This window comes from Brachyistius frenatus, unplaced genomic scaffold (assembly GCF_029030835.1).
Source record: "Brachyistius frenatus isolate BFR_SWC_R1_liver_20210118 unplaced genomic scaffold, ASM2903083v1 Contig_5, whole genome shotgun sequence".
Classification (NCBI taxonomy): Eukaryota; Metazoa; Chordata; class Actinopteri; family Embiotocidae; genus Brachyistius; species Brachyistius frenatus.
Window position 1 is genome coordinate 8,114,927 of NW_027210604.1, and position 21,484 is coordinate 8,136,410.

The 21,484-nt window shown below is 39.4% G+C and overlaps 1 protein-coding gene across 2 annotated transcripts; it reads right to left on the reverse strand.

Moving 5' to 3' along the window:
* Positions 1–98: 98 nt before the first annotated feature.
* On the reverse strand, positions 99–19,224 carry postna (periostin, osteoblast specific factor a). 2 transcript variants are annotated; one of them, XM_069720691.1, is made up of 23 exons: positions 18,864–19,224; positions 18,052–18,150; positions 13,126–13,190; positions 12,847–13,004; positions 12,584–12,748; positions 12,309–12,455; positions 12,048–12,189; positions 11,008–11,220; positions 10,793–10,927; positions 10,563–10,711; positions 9,890–10,026; positions 9,055–9,185; positions 8,808–8,938; positions 7,470–7,572; positions 7,300–7,367; positions 7,141–7,186; positions 7,020–7,052; positions 4,113–4,766; positions 3,957–3,992; positions 2,057–2,101; positions 1,729–1,815; positions 1,601–1,636; positions 99–1,298 (listed from the first exon to the last, which is right to left on the reverse strand). In XM_069720691.1, exons 1-23 carry the CDS (start codon positions 18,980–18,982, stop codon positions 1,243–1,245), a joined length of 2,955 nt encoding a protein of 984 aa, XP_069576792.1. In that variant the 5' UTR covers positions 18,983–19,224; the 3' UTR covers positions 99–1,242. The 2 variants fall into 2 exon arrangements, with proteins under 2 accessions (XP_069576792.1, XP_069576801.1); XM_069720700.1 differs by lacking the exon at positions 2,057–2,101 and having other exon boundaries at positions 18,864–19,222.
* Between the last annotated feature and the right edge of the window lie 2,260 nt (positions 19,225–21,484).

Below are 21,484 nucleotides of genomic sequence, written 5' to 3' on the forward strand. Positions count from 1 at the left end.
TATTTTGTATATTTATCAAGCACTGTTCAAAAACTACATTTTTATATGTATTTATTAGTATGATCAATAAACTGAAGACAGACACAAGAGAACAGAAACATTATTTGTACCTTTGATTCATGCTGAAAAGGTATTATTTAATTACAAGATAAGGGACGCTGATCACTCATATGACAGGAAGAGTCATGGTAACAGAACCATGTGACATACTACCCAAAGCCAATGAGTAAAAATTAGCTTGACATACCCTCATGTAAATGGTAACATTCTTGAAGATGTGTATGTTTGTTAGAGATGAATAGTTTCAACCAGGTAATTTGTGAAATATACAGTTTTTTTAACCATCATGTTTTCTATTAAGTGACTCTGTTTAGTTCCACTTTTCAGAGAATGGTTTTTTCAAATATTATTAATATTTTATATAATAGTAAATGTGATCAATTTCAATATTATTGAGGCAGGTCGTAATATTGCAACTATTATTCATCTAATGAAAATGAGCAACGTTAGAACATGGATACACAAATGAAAGTCAGTATTCTTAATATGTTCATTGTATTTACACACTTTATTAGTTATTTATTTTTGAGGTAAAAACATGATTGTGAAGCCAGTTTGTAAATAGACGTTTACAAATCAAGCTCACACTCAAAAGAATGAAACGTTTTGGTATTATTGAGTAAAAGCAGTCATGAAAACTGGAAAGAAGTTATTGTAGTTTTGAATTATCTTGTGATAATTTACAGATGTACAGTATAACATGTAATGGTAGCAAAACACTATTTGTTGTATTAATTAAAATGCATGTGTTGCACAGAATGCGAGCACCATAAAAAGCATACAAAAGTCTTCCCACAAAATCTGTTTACAAAGTAAAACGATAAAAAAAAGGAGCAAACTTAAAAAAAAAAAAAATCTCAGTGGTAGAATATATCTCACCTTTAGCCCCGTTTACCCCATGGCAAAGATTCATATTTCATTTGTACCCTTACATTACTTACATGAAGGGTATCCAAATGTCATTGCATAACTATTACACACCATGCCTATCACATACAGTATGGTCCAGATGGAATAGTAAACAATAATTCTTAATGGTAGTTTCGACAAAGAAATCGCCAGATTGATTTGATTTCTCTCCATTGGTCCACGGTTTTCCAATCAACCATCACTCGACCAGCAGCGCTGGAGATGCATTCAGTGTCTGCGGTGAGCCCTAAGGTAGTTTTGTCTCAGTTGGATTTACTCCCTTGTCTTGTGGTGACGCCTCACCAGCCTTGCTCTCCTCCTCATTCCAACTGTAAGAGACGAGGCAGATGGGGCACAGTAAAATAAGGGAATTCAATAAATATAAAGACAAAAGCGAAAATGTGAAGGAGGAAAGAAATCAAATCTGAAGATGAGGTGGAATGACTCAAAGACAAATAATTAGAAAAAAGAAAATTGTGAAAATAAAATCTAACAATGACTGTCTGTGGTTAGATAGTTCACTTTTGCTCTGCATATTTTCCAGTTGTGATTATGTGTTTTTTGGCAAACTCTCTTTAGTCTGTTCCAACATTGGGGTTGATAATGCGGCATCAACGAATCATGCTTTTACCTGGAGCTTTCCTGGCAGCAGCGACTCGACCTCCCTCTGTGAAATGAAGAGTCAGTCAGTGCGTTTGGATACATAGACATGCAAATACTTCACAAAATCCATGCCAATCAGCAGTTATGAGTGTTCACCTTTGATGATTTTGGTAATTCTCTCTGACTCCTCATCAATCAGAGTTGGGTTTCCATGGATGGTTGTGATCTTTGAGAAGTCTGGTCCTGGACGTTCAAAACAAAACCATTACATTAACAATTCAAAGCAATTTTTGCCTCATACAGAATCATGTAAGGAGCAGCATCAGTGTTAAAAATTCATCATATTCTCTTTCCCACAAAGAAGTAATCACTGGTTTTTCATTTGAATGAATACTTATATATGAACATGATTATTTCAAGGACAAAAGGAAAACATTTAAAAGAATCTTGTTTGGTATAAAGTGTTCATGTAAGGACACCCTACCCTCAATGATCTGAGGCTCGTTCACCATGATGTATCTGGCTCCACCTTCAGACCGGCAGCGGAGAAGGGTGTTGAAAGTCATTTAACGACTTAGCAACTGTACTGACTGACAGACAGACAGACTGACAGGTACATACACCCCATAAAACACCTCCTCCGCCACCGCCAACATATAGTTAAGCACAAAAGGGCACTATTTATGAACACACACATACACACGCTTGCTCACAATGCACAGGGTGCGAAGTACATGTGTGCCGGGGGAGCTCAGGTCAAGAAAACAGAGACAATTCTTTGTCTTAGCTCACAAGATAAGCTGCAAGACACCAGAGAAGAAGTTGTAGGGGCAAACAGTTGACAGCGCGCCTGCACCTGCACTCATAAAAGCCAATCGCCCAATGGTCTGAGTTGGCCTCCCCAACATGGCACATTATAATTTGCACTCTATACACACATACATGTTTACATCTAAGTAAGACATAGTATGGGTAATGAAGCCATTCTTGCCTGAGAGACAAAAATGAGGACAATGGGATGAAATCAGATGGATAAGCAATGAGATGAAAAGACATCCAAATCATGGTGCACCACAGGCAGTCAAAGATCATGTACAAACTCTTGCATTTATCTTGTAGTTATGTGTGCTGGATCAGAAGACAGACTGTAAAAATCAACAATCAATCCATGAGCCTATGCAAACACCAAAACCAGAATGAGCTTTCAATCATGTGGATTGTGGCAGGCCAAAGCTTGTCATAGTAGACTGTACAATCCAAAGGAACAATCTGAGTGTTTTCACTGGCGTATTTGATAAAATGGATTGAGTCACAAATACTAATGCTAACGAAGTTGTGTTTGGGTAAATCTGACTTTGCTTACCCTCATAATCTGCATAATTCTTTTTTTTGTGTACAACGAAACGTTCCAAGACAGAAATTTGAATCAAAATTTGACAGAAAATTTGACGTGCGCTCTCTGCTCAACTTCATGGTGTCATCACAAATATGCACATCCCAGTGGTCACAGGACCGCCTCTAACTCAGGTGCTGATGCTGATCATACGACATAACTTGGAAAACGTACTCGCGACGAAACACGTCAGGGTGCCATGCTGCGTTCAAGTACAACGGGAGCAGTACTGGAACTTTTTGATCCATCCTTGTAGATAAGTATTTTGTGTCCCAAAATGTCACCGACAGATGAATGTGAAAAGTTCTCCCTGCCTTGATGAGTCCTTTCTGGCGTGCTGCAAACTTGACTTCAGAAATGTTGAACCAGTGTGTTGTTTCAGTCAAGTTAGGAATACTGTGGACGTTTTCAAGAAGTTGAGAAACTGAGAAGACAGGCTCAGGCAGCAGCCAGACTCAGGCTGGCACTAAGCCAGCCCCAGCAGCACAGGATGTAAACCATCTGCGTTGTTGGTTTGTTTCTGACCCACCAGTGGAAAGCAAAACGTCAGATAAAGAAATAGCTGGAAGCTAACAGTTGTAGCCAACAACGACCAAATCACTGCTTGTGTTTAAACATGGCAATGCAAATTAAAATTCCTTCTGTCACTGTCTGTAGTCATTACAGGCAAGAAAGATATACAAAATAGTATGGATAGTGATTGAAGTAAGTCTGACATGAACAAAAACAAAACATTCACAAAAATGTCCCCTCAAGGCAAAAATGGTGCACACCATAAAAACAATACTGTATGTCTAATGACTCAAATTGATGACAACCAAGGAAATGTGAAATGTAATGTGACATGAAATTCGAATTACATGATGATGATGCTCAGTGGTCAACAGGACCGAGGATGCCTCTGTTAAAAGATCTGTTAGAAAATGCATGAAAGTGCCTAGATCTAGACTACAATGCTCTACAAGGAGGTAAGCGTGTTAAGTAAACTCACCCATAATCCTCTTTCCATTTGCATCAACCTCTGTACCTACAGTTAAAAGCACCAAGTCATCAAGCCGTTTTGAGGTCTAAATTTTAACATCTAGCTTATGTTGTGCACTCAAATTATGAAGGATTTAAGCATTTGGTAAAAATGTTGTGAACTTACCCTCAATAACTCTTGTAACTTTGGTCATGGTAGGCTGCCCTTCAATGACCTGTGTTACTTTGGTGAGAGAAGGATCGCCCTCGATGACTCTGGTTACTTTGGTGAGAGAAGGATCGCCCTCGATGACTCTGGTTACTTTGGTGAGAGAAGGATCACCCTCGATGCCTCTGGTTAATATGGTGAGAGAAGGATCGCCCTCGATGACTCTGGTTACTTTGGTGAGAGAAGGATCACCCTCGATGCCTCTGGTTAATATGATGAGAGAAGGATCACCCTCGATGACTCTGGTTACTTTGGTGAGAGAAGGATCACCCTCGATGACTCTGGTTACTTTGGTGAGAGAAGGATCACCCTCGATGACTCTGGTTACTTTGGTGAGAGAAGGATCACCCTCGATGACTCTGGTTACTTTGGTGAGAGAAGGATCACCCTCGATGACTCTGGTTAATTTGGTGAGAGAAGGATCACCTTCGATGACCCTTGTTACCGTAGTGACCACAGGTTTTCCCTCGATAACCACCTTAGTAACAGTTGGTTCTGTCTCTACGACTCTTGTCACCTTCGTGATGGTTGGCTCCCCTTCAATAACCCTTGTAATCTTGGTGACAGTTGGCTCTCCTTCAATGACTTTAATCACATTTGTTGAATCAGGGACTGTAGAGAGGGAGAGGTAATATGATCAAGCCTTAGGAATGACAGGAAGGCTATCTTTAAAACATTCCTATATATTCTCTAATGAGAGTGAAGGAGGAGGCTGGAGGCCTATTATGTGCAGTAATCAAAGCAGATTAGAACAAGAAGTGGAACAAATTGAAACTGGCATTCACAAAATATTAGATTGCATCACTGAAAAAAGAGAGTCTTTAATAAGTGCTTTTGTGCTCCACGGTCCAGTAAGCTGGTCCCTACGGACGGATCTCATTTTCTCCCTTAGTTGTTCGAAGCATTACATTTAAACCATCAGTTACATATGTTAGAGTTTAAAAAAATCTTGACAACTAGTTTAAAAATGATAGAAAATGAAATGTGAACATCCGCCAATAAATTCCCATCTGGGGATGGATGTCTCCATAAAATCTTACAAATCACATTTTGAATCCGCTTCACTAGAAACTTCAGCCAGGAACAGTCTTCTACCTTTTTCATGGTTTCTACTGCTGATGATTTTTTGTATTTATATGAGCCAGAAAGAGATGAAAGCTAACAGATGTGTGTTTGTATCTGAGGGCTTGTAATCTTTGGCCTGAGGTCCCTTGATATGTGGCCTAGTTTGGTAATCAGAGACAGATTTATGTCTGTCTTTCAAAGAAGGTCATTAAGAGATTTTGGTAATTTATGCTTAAAACTGTGGCTGCTTTCCTTTGTGATCTGGATGATAAATTATTTCAATTAATAGCTAAATAGTAAAGATAATACCTTTTATTTATCTGTGTTTACAGTGACAGTGCATCAAAATGAGGGATGGTTAGTTTGCCTTTTTCAAGGACTAACACATCAATCAGAGCCATATGCAATGTGATATTGTGTATCAGACAATGTCACAACACTGTTTTTGTACTTTAAGAACTTCAACTGTAACACGTCAACCTCATGAAAATGTGAATGATAAATGGTGCAGTATAAATCTGCGGCTATTACCTCTCTTTACAAAAGATGTAGACAGAGTCTCTTTAGCGGTAATAAACCTAATGTCTCCTGAACTCATAAAACAAAGTGATGTCTACTTGTAAGGAATATAAAAATTGGATTAACTAAAGAATGATGATTCCTTTTACATTATTTAGTTTGATAAAAGACAGGGGAGCAAGAGAGTTAAGGCCAAATGCCCAAACAGTAGAAAATAGAAATTGAAGCTTTGTCTTGAGTATTTCTGTTCATTTATTGTATAAAATTGCAAACACTAAAAATGAAAACCCCTGGAGTCCTTCAGCTCTGTAGTCCAAGTAATGCGCCTAATAACCTAATTACCTTTGGACTTCATTTCTCCTATGTTACCCAATATGTCAAGGCACACTTCCATTTGTATGGAAGTGCACTGGACTCAGCCCAGCTGAATGAGCAACATCCTAGAGTTCTCTATGGTCTCTAAACCTGTTCTGCTTTGACAGCCTAATTACCTCATACCTAAGGAACTGATTAAATATGCCAAGAGGTCGGCATTGACTTATAAGTACTGAGAGTGGATGATTAGAGACAAGAAGTCGAGGGACCAGAGAAAAGGCCTTAAAGCAACATTATGCAACTATCATTTTGATGGTACACTGACTTAAGGACAACAGCATGTCTTTTATTCCCACTCGGCACCCCAAAAGCCTGTTGCATTATGTAACTTGGGTTGATTGTGTGTGGTCTCCTGTAAAAATTGTTTAACGCTTTACCCCACTACACCCCATACCACCAGCTATGGGCCTTCAACTGCCTATAAGAAAAAGCTACCACAGTATTGTCAGTAGAGAGGCGAAGAGTCGAAGAGGACATTAATGGAGAAAGCTAAGAAGAGAAGAGTAAATTTCCAACTGGCTTTTAGTCATTGGCGAGAGTTGCAGGTCAGATGCCAAGCTACACAGCTGGCCTTCTTGCTGTTTTACTAGTAAGTACATAAAAAGGTTGCTTGTGTTGTTGCACAATTGGTATTTGACTGTTAACAAAGTTGTCCACTCACTCGTTTTTTCATCATAAGCTTAGACACCTCCATTTTGAGAGAAGTTTATCTGCTACCTAGATTCTTCGAGGTAATGTTAGCAAACAGGATGGATTTCACTTAAAGTATTGGTTCTCATTGTTGAACAAAAAACATCAATTAGTTTCAAAGGCAGTCATGCTATTTATCATCTCCACTAATGTTAAAGCTATCCCATGACCAAAGTTGATTCAAATCTTTCAATCGTGTTAAGTTTTAGGTCTTACCTTTACTATAACGAGTAGTTGTAATGGTCCTCTCTGTGAAGTAACAAAATTAGTTTTAACTTGTTTCACGTGCGATAATATTTAGACATCATATAGCAATAGTAACACCAAGGAAACTTACTGATGAAGGTGAGTGGGATCTCAGTATAGGAAAATCCAGAAACAAACTAAAGAACAAAAAGAATAACGGATTGATAAGCAAAAGACAAACCAGACAGAAAAAAAAAAAAAAATCTTTGACCAGCATACATTCATACACATCTGTTTTTCCTTTGCCTACCTTTATCTGGATGTACCGAATCAGCTTCTTCAGGAGGACAAGGAGGTCCTGACGGCCCACAGGAAGGTCTGTAAGATAATGCATCATGTACAACAGGTATCCAATGAAACAAATGCATCCTGCCACAAAGTGCACATTGCATGAACGTATGGAAATATATGCTGTCTCACCCCCAGGATAGAGCACATTTTTCACCACATGGATCACACCGTTCGTTGCCATGAGGTCACTGTTTGGCACGTCCACAGAGTTTACATGGATAGAGTTGTTCACCTGGTAAAAACAAACAAAATAACAGTGAATAGATATATATACATATATATATATATACTGTATATATATATATTTTTTTCAAAGATATAAATAAACAACTACTTCCTTAAAAAAATAAAAAAAAAACTGTAGGCTGACCAAGACGCTTGTGTATACTTTTTAAGACGTCTGAATGTACACCTTAAAAAAAATAGTTTTTAAATGGTTTGGCGGATAACAATGCTGGGCTGTGTGCTTTATACTCGTAAATGAAATCTGGGATTCCCATTTATAATTAATTTCCTACAATTCAATCATCTCCAGGGAGGTGACTAAAAGACAAGCTAGGTAAGGGATAGGTTTTGCTTCTCTGCTTCCTGTCTCTTCCACTATATTGAGCATCATCATTATTAGCTTAAGTTCAGTTTTTTTTTAAAACAACCACACATTTCCATTAATCACTGTCCTCTCCATTGTTTAACTGATAGAGGACCGGAAAGTCCTCTCTCCTGTTAGTTTAAAAAAAATCTCAAACAAGTTCTCCTGTGTCTACTAAGGAAGTTCTGTAGGCCTGATATGACACCTTGACTGATAACCCGATAGATAGCACGGTTGGAGAGAGAGCAAAGGCAGAATTGAGGTAATGGGTGAACTGATAATGAAGTCCGTATGATGACTGAGGAGCAAAGAGCAAAGCAGATGGACATCAAGAGCAGGTGGAGGGCATCTAAATGAGAGGTGGGAGTGGTGAGTGAATACCGAGAGTGGGCGTTGATAGAAGTGACAGGAAGCCAGGTTTTATTATTTCTGGCTTTCCTTCAGAGACCGAAGTAGATTCTGCAGCTTTGAAGTAGATTAAAACAGGCTCTTTGATGCTATTGTTTCAATGAGAATGTGGAGAAAGATTGGGTTTAAGTCTCACAACGGAGGCTCACCATGTATTTATATGGTCACTTAAAATTGACATAATACAAATATGCTCAATAAGGATATGGTCAATTTCACAATATCTTTCTTGATAACTTTTGTTTATATTTTAAAGTGGGCAGCAATTGAAATATAGCCGTAAGCCAACTGGTGTGTTGACTTTCATGTGCCGATACATCTGTTGGTGCAGCGATTGGTATTTTCTGTTATCAATGGGTTATCCCTGTTTGATTGCTAAATGAATGTGCAAAATGTAGACAGATTCAGAAAATCACTGCTGCCTCTTTGACTCTAAGGACACAAATATATACACTCAAATGATGACGTACAGATTTAACTTGCAGGTTGTTGCCCTGGAGGGTTTTAAGGAGATTGGTAACTCCTCCTTCTAGTCCACCATTGATGAAGACACCATTGCTGAGGTGGTACAGAAGAATGGTTCTCAAAACATTTAGATCACCTGTCAATGACAACAGAGGGAACGTCATTCCATACAGTAGAGATACCATTCTTGTTATTTTCTCTCCTTATTCAACAGCACATAACTGCATATCTTCATCTCAGCAGAGTACTCACTTTTTAGCAGAGCAAGGTCCTCTTTACTGAGGCCATCAAAGGCATCGTCTGTTGGTGCAAAGATGGTGTAGGAGCCTTCCTGCTTTAGCAGATCATACAGACCTGCTGTTTCCATCAGTGACAGGAAAATTCTATGGTAATTCACAAAAACAGAAAAGATGAATCATCAATTCACTCAGTCAATGTATTGGACTGCTGGAGTGAAATGAGGCCTGAACTTAAGTCTAAAGGCTGAATTTTTACACTTTTGGATTCATGAAAATGATAAGGTGGAATATGTTTTATGATTTACAAAGGTGGAACCAAACAACAATGAAAAATTAATCGATAAAAGGTAAGCTGTTTGAGCCACATGTGGTCACTGACATCACTTGAACACTGCTACAACACACTCCAAAATAAAAGGCTTTTTTTCCCCCTATATTTACGAGCTCTGTTGACATTTTATTTTTTATTCTTGGTCAGCATTTGTGTTTATGACTGCATAAACTCAAGCCAGACAGGACATGAAGTCTATTTTTTTCTACGAGGAAAACAGCTGTAACTATAATGACAAATTTACTTTTGTTAAGGAGATCACATTATGTTGCGTTTGGACGAGAACAAATGCTCAGGTGTTGCTTGTTTTAATCAGGAGGATTATAGCTCTAGCAGTCTTGTGCAGTTGTGTGGTGTCACTGAGCCACACATCTGTTTCCTCTATTATTCATCATCAGCTTCTACTGGTACCCATAAGGTCCCATAGAGGCTTAAAATGTGAAAGGTGTAGGATAAAGCATTGACACTAACAAAGGGAAAACCAAAGTATGGCAAAAAAATATAGATGTGTTCTCACTTGAAACGTCCGTCAGCAATCAGGAGCTCGTAGATTGTTTTCTCAGACGGTTTGATCAGGGTCCTCATAAGATGAAGTGCCCCGTTGCTTCCCTCCTTACTGCCACGCACCAAACATGCATTTTCTATGCACACAGCCTACCAAGAGAGGAACATTCAGAGAGTGCAGTTACAGGTCTAAAATACATTTTTCAGATCTGGTAACTATTTATTCTAGGGGAAGAGGGTTGTCACACTGTCCTCTTTGATCACAATCAATCAAACAGAATAGCAAATTACACCAAGGTGATTGTCATATCTGAAACACATCTCATCTGCAAAGAGCTGGACTAATTTCCTGTTTATTTACACATTTGAAAAACAGAAAAATCATGTTAACACTTGGTAAGAGGCCTGATAATGAACTTCAGATTTCCAGTATGGATGCTGCTGTTCTCCATCATCTTCACCTCTAATTTATCATTGTCTTTCTATTTTGGTTTTTCACTCTGTTTGACTCTATGATGCAACAATAGCTGCGCGCACGCACGCACGCACGCACACACACACACACACACACACACACACACACACACACACACACACACACACACACACACACACACACACACACACACACACACACACACACACACACACACACACACACACACACACACAAACATAGTTCTCACAGTGCGGTAAATGAAGACTCTGAGCAGTTTGCCAGTGAGTGTTTCCAGCAGCTGTCCATTGTAGAGCTCGCTCAGGGTAACTTTGAACTTCAATATGTGGTTTCCCAATATGGCTCTCAGCAGGCTCTGGTCTGTTGACATCACCTCATCTGACAAATATACAGAAAAGTTAGAGGTTTAAAACGATAAAATTATTGTGCTGAGTTGTACGAAACAGATATTTAACTTACTAGTGAAGGCAGCGTTCAAAGGAGCGAGCAGTGTGTACTGTGTCTTCGGACCTATGGCGGCAGCTAAGCCCAGTTCAGACACCATGTCATTGAAGGTGCTCTGGGAGTCTCCTATCAGCTCCATCACGTCCTTGGCTGATATGAATCATCAAAGTTGTGATCAAAGAAAACATTGTACAGCCAAATAATTTAACCAAATTCAAGCTATGTTTTACCTGAGTCAGGGATGAGCACCTGGTCTATGAGGTGGATGACACCATTGGAGGTTACAATGTCCTTCTTCAGCACCATCTTGATGCCATTGACGGTCAGACTGTCACCATCACAGCCGATCTCTATGGTGCTGCCCTCTGCTGTCTCATACACTGATCCTGCCATGATGGCTTCTGCACACTGGACACTGTTCAACAGGTGGTAGTTCACCAAGGCTGAAAGGGTTGATCAAAGTGTGAGAGAGATAGATGGAGAAAAGTAGAAAAATATGCTGATCAGATTCCACTCTTTTAAATTCTTCTGGTGGCCTGTAGCTTGCGGCTATCCAAGATTTATGCTTGCAATCATCACTCACATTGTCTGCTCTTTTAGAAATAATTAGGCACTTCTGTCAACATTCAGATATGGGATTACACCTTGCAAACCCCGCAAAATTAAAATGCAATCAGCACTGTACTGTGGGCCAAATTACTCTGCTTTTGGAAGGAGTTTTAACATAGAGGGTCAGCAAAGCCTGGCTTCCAAGTGTCTGAGAATTTATCTGCAGATATATTGTTTTTGCCAGCGGAAGTCGCTTACTGAGGAAGACTGGCTTCATGCTCATTCTCATGATTCAGCAAGTAGGCAGATAAGCTGTTTCCTGCTTTCATTGTGTTGTGTGTGGACACAGATGGTTTCAGTTGTATTTTGACAATACGCTATCAACATAATTTAAGTTCACTTCATCACAAATTAATATTAAATGCATAATATGTAACAGTTCTGAACTAAAATGTCTAAAAACTACAAAAAAAAGTTACACACTTTATTGAGTTGTTCCATATGTTTTTGAGTTTTCTGCACTTATATCAAAATATCAACAAGACTTTCAAAGTGCACAGTCAAGCACGCAGCTGTGCGAGGCTCCTTTGGCACAGTGATCTTTTGAGCAAAATTCTAACATTAACATTATAACATACTCACAACAATCGTGTCAACGTGTGTTTAACAGGTACACCATATTTATACAAATTCATATATTTTTACATCATCAATAGTGTACCTGCAATAACGGCTTTGTCTCCCATGATACGCTCCAGATAGCCTGGGCTCAATTCCTCAAAGGCGTCATTAGTTGGAGCGAACAAAGTGTATTGGCCTGGCTGGTCCAGCTTGTCCATCATACCAGATGCCAACGCTGCAGCCTGGGAATAAAGACAGGACAGTGTGTCTTCCATGCAACATTTTGTCATATTGGAAGATTTTGATTGAACAAATGAGTTTTAATCTTTTCTCTATGGAAGGTGGGGTGAATTTAACATACACTGAAAGAGGAGAGCTCATTGTTGACTTCCAGGACATCCTTGATGGTGTTCCCCACAGCGCTGATAACCCGGTCAACGACATGCACCACACCGTTTCTGGCCACCTGGTTACCATGGATGATCCTGGCACAGTTCACTGTCACAATCTTCACAGAAAGAAAATGTTTTATTAAGTTTAGACCACCTGTGTCTTGATGTACCATCAAAGTCCTTTACAGACATAATTCAAGTATTAATGCAATCTTGTGCTTAACTACACAGTGCTTAAACTGACCCCGTTTGAGTAGTGGTTGATGTGGAGCCCCAGGTCATTATACATGGAAGTGACAGTCTGGCCGTTCTTCATGTCTTTGGTAAGAAGACGGGTGTTCACCATGTGGAAGTGAAGAGCGTTGTACAGCTCGATGTTCACGTTGCTCACCAGTGCAGACCGTATAGTCTTTGGAAATCCCAACATTAGTTACAGGGCAGTAAGGATGTCAAATGTTATTATTGCATGTGTTCTTTGAGAATGGTTAAAACCTCCAGTTTACTCACAGGGTCCAGCTGATCCCAGGCCTCATTGCTGGGTGCAAACATGGTGAAAGAGCCTTTGCCCTCAATTTCCTCTCTCAGCTTGGATATGTCAGAGTATTGTTGCGTGGCCGTCGCTTTTACAAGCCCCAGCGTACCATAAACATGGTCAATGGGAGCCACTGGTGGGGTGGGGGGGGGCAAAGGAAATAGCATAACAAAGGATTGACATTTTTAATTACTACAGTACAGTAGTTACTACAGAAAATTGACCAGACTGTTGCTGTGGTGTCAGCCACCTACCTGCAGGGCATCCTCTCATGCCCTCCATCTTCATGTACCCAGGACAGCATTCATATAAAACCAGACTGATAAAATGAACAACAACACAAAAATGTTAAAACTCATTCAGTCTTTCAGTGGATTAGTGAAATTAAAGACATAAATTAACTTTATCAAGGTGCACAATGTAAAAAAAAAGAAGGATTTCTTTGTTGTTGGAGCACTTACAGTCAGAGAGCCGTACATTATAATGTTTCATTGTTTTTGCAACAGCATACACAAAACTGAATTAGAGCACCATGCAATGTGAATGCAATGCAAGTTGAGAAAACATAAGATATTTGCCAGATCAATTAAGCGGAACTGACAGCTGAGAGTAAAATAAACAATTTCTGGATATTTGAGAGAATGATGAGTCCTTGGATTTTGGGTGGTGGAAACATATGACAGGACACAAAGGCTGCACAGAGGTAGTCTTACTCACCAAATAACAAATCCGTAATCAAGCAAAGCCCATAAAAGTGAGGAAAAACAAGAACACATCCAAAAAAGGAAGCAGGTCAAGCAGAATTTTAAAAAAGATAAGAGAAAAACACAATTTATATTAAAGTGGTTCATTAAAAAATGCTTCCACAGGCAAACTGGTAGAGAGCGCACCATTCCCAGCATGTCAATCACAGAAAAAAGCTGAAAACTTGCAACAGAGTCAGTCAATATAATTTCCAATATATCATGCAACAGCAGTAAACCCAGCAAATGAAAAAGCCTGAGACAAGAATTTTAAAAAGTTACAGCAACAGTCGTGTGTTAGCAACATGATCAAAACAGAGCCTGAGAAAAATATTAATGACATTGAAAAGCTGTGCTTTAGTAGAGAACCAAAAGATCAGTATGGTGTATAAAATATTCAGGATCACTTCTGTGGGCTGTCACATTCGTCAAATCCAACACCATGGTCTAAGAAACATTATGGAAACTCCCAGTTACCACATTCCTCAGGAAATCAAAGATTTACACTATTTAACTTGATGTTGACATGAAAACCAGACCAGTATGCCATTCACTTTCCCTTTCTCTTGGCCATTAATCAAAAAAGTCTCCAAAGAAAACAAAATCTTCACGCACAGTCAACTTCTTGTGTTCATATAATAGCTTACATTTTTGGGTGGAAGGAACAGCTTATGAAAATTTGTGAAAACAGAACTGAAAGAAGTAGAAACATCCTGTCAGGAAGCTGAGAGGTCCTGTTAACACTACACACTCCAAACGAGCTGTGCAGCTGAACTATGCTCCTCACTCAGCCGTTCACAGGAACTCAGGTTGCACTTTATTACAGGATTATGACTGATAGAATGAGTTATGAGGAGGCTGATACTGTGAGCCAGTAATGCAGGTTTAATGGAGGAATAAACTATGTTTTTCACATAGAGTTGTACTGATACTGAACTATAGCTGGTCATCATAGCTGGCATTTGCCAGTTCCTCCCAAGTTGACACATGTCTTCCAACAGGGAAACAAATTAGGATGGGACTCAACATTGGATGCTCAACAACAACCCACCAGAGAAACATACATGGAGCTCTTGAATAAGTTTCATTGGGATTTAACTTGATTCACATCCAAAACACATAACTGTTTGCTTTCCTTTCAGAGATGAACAGCAGTGATATATTGTGCAAAAATAAAACACTCCCTTCCAACACACACACACACACACACACACACACACGCACGCACGCACGCACGCACGCACGCACGCACGCACGCACGCACGCACGCACGCACACACACACACACACACACACACACACACACACACACACACATGCACACGTACACACACACACACACACACACACGCACGCGCACCCCCCCACACACACACACACACACACACACACACACACACACACACACACACACACACACACCAAAGCAACATCAGTCACTTTCTCCCTTCAGCTTCCTAAAATGACTCATGTTTTGGCAAACTATCTAATCCCCTTGAATCAGTATTCAAGTGTTTATGGAAACGTGTGTGTGATGACACTGAAGCTGTGAATAGGCTAATTTTGTGCAAATATAACCAGCGAAAGAATTTCCCCTTGTGGGATTAATAAAGTATCTATCTATCTATCTATTATTTCTTACAGAGCAATCAGTCTGTGCTCTGACACTAATTTCTACTATATAAAATACATAAATATCCCTGAAGGACTGGCTGTCCGGAAGGTATGAAATCACCGCTCAGCGGCTGAGGTCTGACAGGATAATAGATAATGTGGGCACCAGAGACAGAACAAGCCAGTGCACTGCAACCAGGCCTTTAACAGTGTCACTGCATGAAGCAGCTCAATGTGGCTTCCAGATGAGCACATGTGCAAACATGGGTCATGAGTGTGCACACAAAGACACACACACACACACACACACACACACACACACACACACACACACACACACACACACACACACACACACACACACACACACACACACACACACACACACACACACACACACACACACACTGCACTCACACACAAATATTAGGTGGGGTTGTTTGGCATCAGATCAAAACATTACAGTTTTGTGCCAATGTTTTTTTTTATATATATACACATGTGAATGGAGTTGGTGTAAATTAAGGTTACAAGTAACATACAACTTCTCTGACATTATTATGGTTTAACTACGAATGAACTTCCCTTTAAGCCCTCATTCCCTGCTCCCTGCATGTTTTGTCGTTAATTTAAAACACATTTCTTTGAAGAAAATTGCTTCCACCTGAACCTCCAGCAGCTGAATGTGAGAGCTCTTTGTGGAACTACTGGTATCATTACATCAAGAGTAGATCCTGAGAAGAACACAGCACAGGTTTAATTCACATCAGTGTAATTTGTTCTTTGCAGCAGTGGTTTCCATAAGCTTCACTCCAGGTATGACCTCAGCTGTTGCACCTTCAGAGCTTGTTTTGACACCAACTTCTTCAGGCACCAACCCCCACTGAGCACGACTACATCCAAAATGCCTCACTGTAAACACCCTTCCCTAATCTCTCATCAACACCAAATCCAACTCAGCCATAACCACAGCTGGGTGGATTTCCTCCACTGCAGCTGAATAATGCCCTCACTGTGACCACAGAGGCAGAGAAGGGAGACTTTTATGGCTTTGTTGGGTCTCTATTTGTTATGTTTTCTCAAAATTGATATTCAACAATTTCTTTGGTATTTTTCCAGTCATACATTTTTTGCTTTACAGATAGACATACAGTCGGGCAGTCTATTTCAGGAATTCATGTTCAGTTTATGGTTAATAAATTACATAAATTTGTGCTCTTTCACTCTTGGAAGTCAAAACACAGACATGTAGAGGAAATAATGTTTCTGATGTCTTTACAGTCTTTTATTTGTTAGTACTAAATATAGATATTTTATTTTTAACATTTATTTTGTTCAGGAATTATGTCAACCACATCTTTCAGCAAACTAAAATCTTTTTATATCTGACTTTAGGAAAAATGACAGAAAAATATTTTACCAAATAAACTGTTTGATGGCATTTGTAAAAGGAGATGTGTCTTTATCACACTTCAGTAGTCCGGGAGACAAAAACAAGTAAATGTGTGTGGTTCATTTACCCTCATAATCTTCCTGCTATTTAATGTTGTCTTGTTTTTAGATATTGCTTGGTGGTTCCAGGTAATACAATCTCAGAACAGTCTATCACTTTACAGTGTTGGGCGAAAATGGCTCATCCCTGCACTCAATCTCTCTTTGATCCGTTCTCTCTTTCATCTTCTTATTTTCAGGCTCATCCTCACAATAACAGGTGTTCCGGTTGACTGCATGACTGAGAGAAGGTGTGTATATCTGATATCTGCATATGTGTTAATGACAGAGAATAAGTGAGATTGAGTGTGCCGTTCTCAGTTTTTTTTTTCGCTCTCCCGCTAAACTTGAGTCACCAACAAAGCAGAGCAGCTCCAGCCGAACCCTACACTCCATCAGCATGACATATTTTTTACTCTAATGATCAACTCATTCTGCACATTATGTCACATGAAAATATTACTCTGATTTAAATCCATTAACTACATGCCCCCGAAATTTTGGCTCGTTAATATGTTCAAACTGGGCTTCTTTTTTTTTTAAACATTCAGTTCTGAAACAGGCTGTGGGACTCAAAACGTTCCACTTAATCCAGCACTATTAAGCACGAAACTAAAGCTCAGTCAAAATGCATTAAAATAAAGAAAAGTAAACACACACAGCACAAATTAAGTTTCCATTACTATATGCCAAGAACCTGAATCTGGTGAGACAAGACATGTAATATCTCCTTCGTTTCAGCTCACGGCATAAAGACACTAAAAGCATGTAAAGTAATTTTTTCCTGTGCACCTGAAACATGTTGGAGAGGAAGTCAAGCATCAATCAGCAGAGTTTACAGCATCAAGAGGCCTACCATAGTGAACCCCCAACAGGCTACAGAGCATGCCCAGACATGAGAGGAAGGGAGGGGTGATTGAGGACAAAGACAGACAAAGTCAAACAGTAAAGACAGTGTGGAGATTCCATATGTAGGAAAGTGAGAGTGTGAAGTTGCAAAGAGAAAACTAACGTTTGTATGTTGGAAATGTAATGAGATGAATATATATGAACCCTGCATCTTTTTTTGAGTGAAGGTTCAGTGAAGCAAGTGAGAGAAACCGCAAACAGAGATGACCTCTGCTAATTGAGCCATAATAAGAGGTGAGGAGTTAGTGCAGGGGTGAAATCAATCTACAGAAACAGGAGCTTCGAGTACTTATTTTTATGTGACTTATTCGAAAATTCTGCTGTGTATGCGCAGGATGTGTGCGCTTGAAATGGTTTGCACTGCACTATAAATAATAATAACATTATGTAGTAATTCCAGTCAGTGTGTTGGTGAAGACTTACGCCTTCTTGCCACATATGGAGCCTTTGTACCAGTTCCTACACGTGCTGAAGTACTTCTTCTTGGTCCCCACGACCTGCTGCAGAGCGCACACATTGGGTCTGTGAGAGGAGAGAGGAGGGTGAGGAGGGTGAGGAGGAAGGCCAGGTTGAGGGAGTGTATGAGGGTGGGAGAGGGGAGGGGAGGAGGATGGGAGGATGGGTGAGTTTAAGAAGAAAGGACAATAAGATGAGAAGATGTGGAAGTTGTTGAGTGAATGTAAGAAATAGAAAGGTGCTTTTTTTCTTTCCATGCCAATGTTTATGTTTCTAAGCAATGCATTGTGCAGTGAAACTAATAATTTGATGCATATAATTTAACTAGTTTTTAATTTAATTAGCATTTTATTAGAAAGCAATGGCAGTCCATTTACTTTTAATTAAAAGCAAATATTCAATCAATTCAACATGAAATTTAAGCACCAAATTGGGCACACTATTTTCAGCAGAGGAACTGAATAAATGTGAGAGACATTGTTGAATTTTCCAATGAGGCTTTAAGCAATATTTTCATCAATGTGATTGACGTGCTTGTCACATTCTAATCAAGTGCTCTATATGATTTAAAAACCCCATAAAACCTAGAACAAATACAATTTAACATACTTAATACTTCACGTAAGCACATATCTGTCAGCTTGTTACTAATCATATAATTTCTGTTCTTACATCTGTACACTGATCCAAATAAGATAATCAGGACTGTCAACATCCTCAGTTAATTTTTTACAACATTCTTTAAATGGAACTCTCATTTCCACATCCCGTCTCCTTACCCTTCATTCCTGGCCCGTATGCGGCTGTGGGTGACTATCTTGTCATAGGCTGAAGAATCCACGCTCCCTAAAGAGCAGAGTGCCACCAGCACTGAGGTCACTGCTAGCAGCTGATGCATCCTGGGGAGTTATCGGTCCTCTGTACTGCAAGGGCACAAACACACGCACACCTCCTGTCTTTTAAACACACACACACACACGCGCACACGCACACAAACACTAGCATGCACCCCCCCTAAAAAAAAATACACAGGAGATATGGGAACACACGTGAGAGAAGGAGCTTTTATACCAACAAGCCTCTCCCTCTAACACACCCACTCCCGTTTTACTCCCTCACTGTCTTTTTCATACCATTACGTGCTGCTCTCACCCACACACACCCTTCTCTTCTGTCAAAATCCTTCCTCCAGCTCTAACTCCAGCCTATTGTCTCCTCCTTCCTCGTGTTGTTTCACATGAATTTTGCATGAATTTCTTGACCACCATCACATCCCAGACCACCAAGGACACCCTGCGATGCAAGCTTTACATTGCTTTACACTCCAATGCATTGTTTCAACTCAGACTCCTATATAATACATACGTTTTGGAGAGGGTAACACACTTGGAAATAAAATAAGACGTATAAAAAGAAACAAATAAATACACATAAAGGAATTAAGATATTCAAGTAGTCAAAGTTATTATATTTCATATTCACACCTACAGTAAACACACATGGAAGCACTAAGCACATCCCTAAGACCTGACATTGAGACATTTAGTAACACCTAATGAGCATTAAATTGACTATAACGTTTTAAATAGGCTAGAAAATAAAGCCGTAAACCAAAGTCAAAGACCCATAAATCTGTCTACATCAGAGTTTTAACCTTGACGCCATGCTTGACAGAAACCTGACAGGATTATTAATTATAAACCCCCGGGGATATCACTCTCCACCCCTTTACTTTTATGGTGTGGATTCATCAATTCCAGCAGAACTTTTCCTCACCTGAACTCCCGTTTGTTCTCCTCTTCTCCCATCATCCTCCCTGCTGTCATGTTTATCAGTTCAACGCTCACCCGTACCCAGCTTTTCAGCCTACAGCGGTCTCCATCTCCCACGTAGAAGCCAGATCTGGTACAGCTTCAAAGAGAAAATCCACAGTGAAACAGGCTCTCCGGATCTCATCATGTGCAGTCTTGACTTCTGAACATGATCAGGTATGCTACAAACTGAAGACATGCAGGTCAAAACTCTCCAAAAAATATATTTACTTGTCAAAAGATGAGCCAATTTTTTCCGTTACTGCTTTACTGCGTTTTTAAAAAAAAAATTTACATTAAAGTAGGGTTCAGTGAGATATCTTACTACTTATAGAGAGTCTATGATCATAATAATAAATTAAGATTTTTTTTTTTGGAATCAAACGGTTATTAAGCTACTGTACATCTCAATTTTACTCACTCATTATGAACTGTCCTGACCACTGCGATCCCACAGATGACAGGAGCATGCAGGAGGCTGAGCCGTCTCGGAGAAGGCCACATTCTCCCTTTGGACACAACTTCTTGTCTTGATGCGAGCTTAAATTTAATTACAAAAAAACAAAAACAAAAACAACTTTACAAACTGAGGACACACCAGTGATTGATACATTCTCCATACTCCTCTGATACCACCACAAACACACACACAGACACACAAACACTTACACTACTTGATGGATTTTCACTTTAAATTACAGTGTCTCTCTACCATTTCTATCTGTTCTCTTAGCATTCTACTATCAGGGTAAACCTCGAAGAGGGAATGTGTGTCAACCCGTTGCAGCACCACAGTCCTCTACAGGTTGCAGGTGGTTGGGGAACAGATCCTGCAGACCTGTTGGCAGAGGAAGCAGAGCAGAGAGCGGGAACTCCATCCCATATAAGATATCTCCCCCTAGTGGAAAGGACTTGTCAGTGCAGTCACGTTAAAGCCTCAAATGGCAGTTTTCACAATGGCATAAACATACAGAATGTGAAATGTGGAAACTGGGAAGTTTTGTCAAGGACTAGTGAATATTTTCTGGTCAATGTTTTAATAACAGGTCACAAAAAAACTCAAGTTTGCTTTGGGGACAAAAAGGAAGAAAGATTCACCTCATAAGAAAATAATTTCTCATGTTATGCAATAACATTTTAAGGCACATTAGATGTTAATGGGCATATATGTGCCAGTTCATTTTTGAATAGTGTCTTTACAGCACGTCTGCATTTTATTCACTTTAATCTTTGACACTATATATTTTCTTTTTTAATATTATATTCTTTTCGGAAAGCTCAGTATAACTTTTTTCAATATTTCTTAAAGAAATTATTTTGTTCTATCCCTCTAAATGAACATATTTTAAGTATTTTTGAGACATAATACAATTCCCTTGGGAAATTTGAGGTCAATCACATTCATATCTAAATGTTAAAGAAAAGTCTGGTGGTTCAAAACTGAGCAGCTCAGACAGTCATATTTAATAGTCACATCAATGCTCCGAAGAAATATGTAGGGTTACATAATACTAATAGTACTGAATAAGATTTAAGCATTTGAAATGTGTGTGAGCATATATATATTCAAGTCTGAGAGCTTTTTATTC